This window comes from Bison bison, unplaced genomic scaffold (assembly GCF_000754665.1).
Source record: "Bison bison bison isolate TAMUID 2011002044 unplaced genomic scaffold, Bison_UMD1.0 scf7180017864203, whole genome shotgun sequence".
NCBI lineage: Eukaryota > Metazoa > Chordata > Mammalia > Artiodactyla > Bovidae > Bison > Bison bison.
In genome coordinates this window covers 6,045,920-6,046,574 of record NW_011494775.1, presented here as the reverse complement: position 1 = coordinate 6,046,574, position 655 = coordinate 6,045,920, and the positions used below count along the sequence as shown (strand labels likewise).

Genomic DNA, 655 nt, shown 5'->3' with positions numbered 1-655 from the left:
GGTGCAGCAGCTGGTGGAGGTCGCGCGGCGTGGGGGCGCACGGGTCGACGTCAACGCGCGCTCGCACGGCGGCTATACGCCGCTGCATTTGGCGGCGCTGCACGGCCACGAGGATGCGGCCGTGCTCTTGGTAGTCCGCTTGGGTGCGCAGGTGCACGTGCGCGACCACAGCGGACGGCGCGCTTACCAGTACCTGCAGTCGGGCGCCTCGTATGCTCTGCGTCGCCTACTTGGCGACCCTGGCCTGCGAGGTTCGACCGAACCCGATGGGGCTGCTGGTGGTAGTGGCAGTTTTGCGGCCCGGCGCCCCGTGCAGGTGGCGGCCACCATCCTCAGTTCCACCACCAGCGCGTTTCTGGGCGTCCTGGCTGATGACCTGATGCTCCAGGATCTGGCTCGAGGCATGAGAAAGTCAAGCTCCTTAAACAAATTCTTGGGAGCCTCGCCCATGGCTCCTCGTAAAAAGACAAAGATCCGCGGCAGTCTGCCAGCCTTTTCAGAAATCTCTCGTCGACCCACTCCAGGAGCCTTGGCTGGTCTAGTGCCCAGCCTACCCCCAGCAACCTGACGGTTCCCAAGGTGACGACTTGGTGGCTCTAATCGCCCCTCCCTCTCACAGTCAAAGCCTGCCCAAGACCATGGTCCAACACTTTTG

The 655-nt window shown here is 63.7% G+C and overlaps 1 protein-coding gene across 1 annotated transcript in view; it reads left to right on the top strand.

The window, feature by feature from the left end:
* Positions 1–649, top strand: part of SOWAHA (sosondowah ankyrin repeat domain family member A) — a 1,628-nt gene extending 979 nt beyond the window's left edge. The window contains exon 2 of the mRNA XM_010844628.1: positions 8–649. Within this exon, the coding sequence (XP_010842930.1) occupies positions 8–568 (561 nt within the window). The 3' untranslated portion in view covers positions 569–649. The remainder of the gene's footprint in view (positions 1–7) is intronic.
* Positions 650–655: the final 6 nt, after the last annotated feature.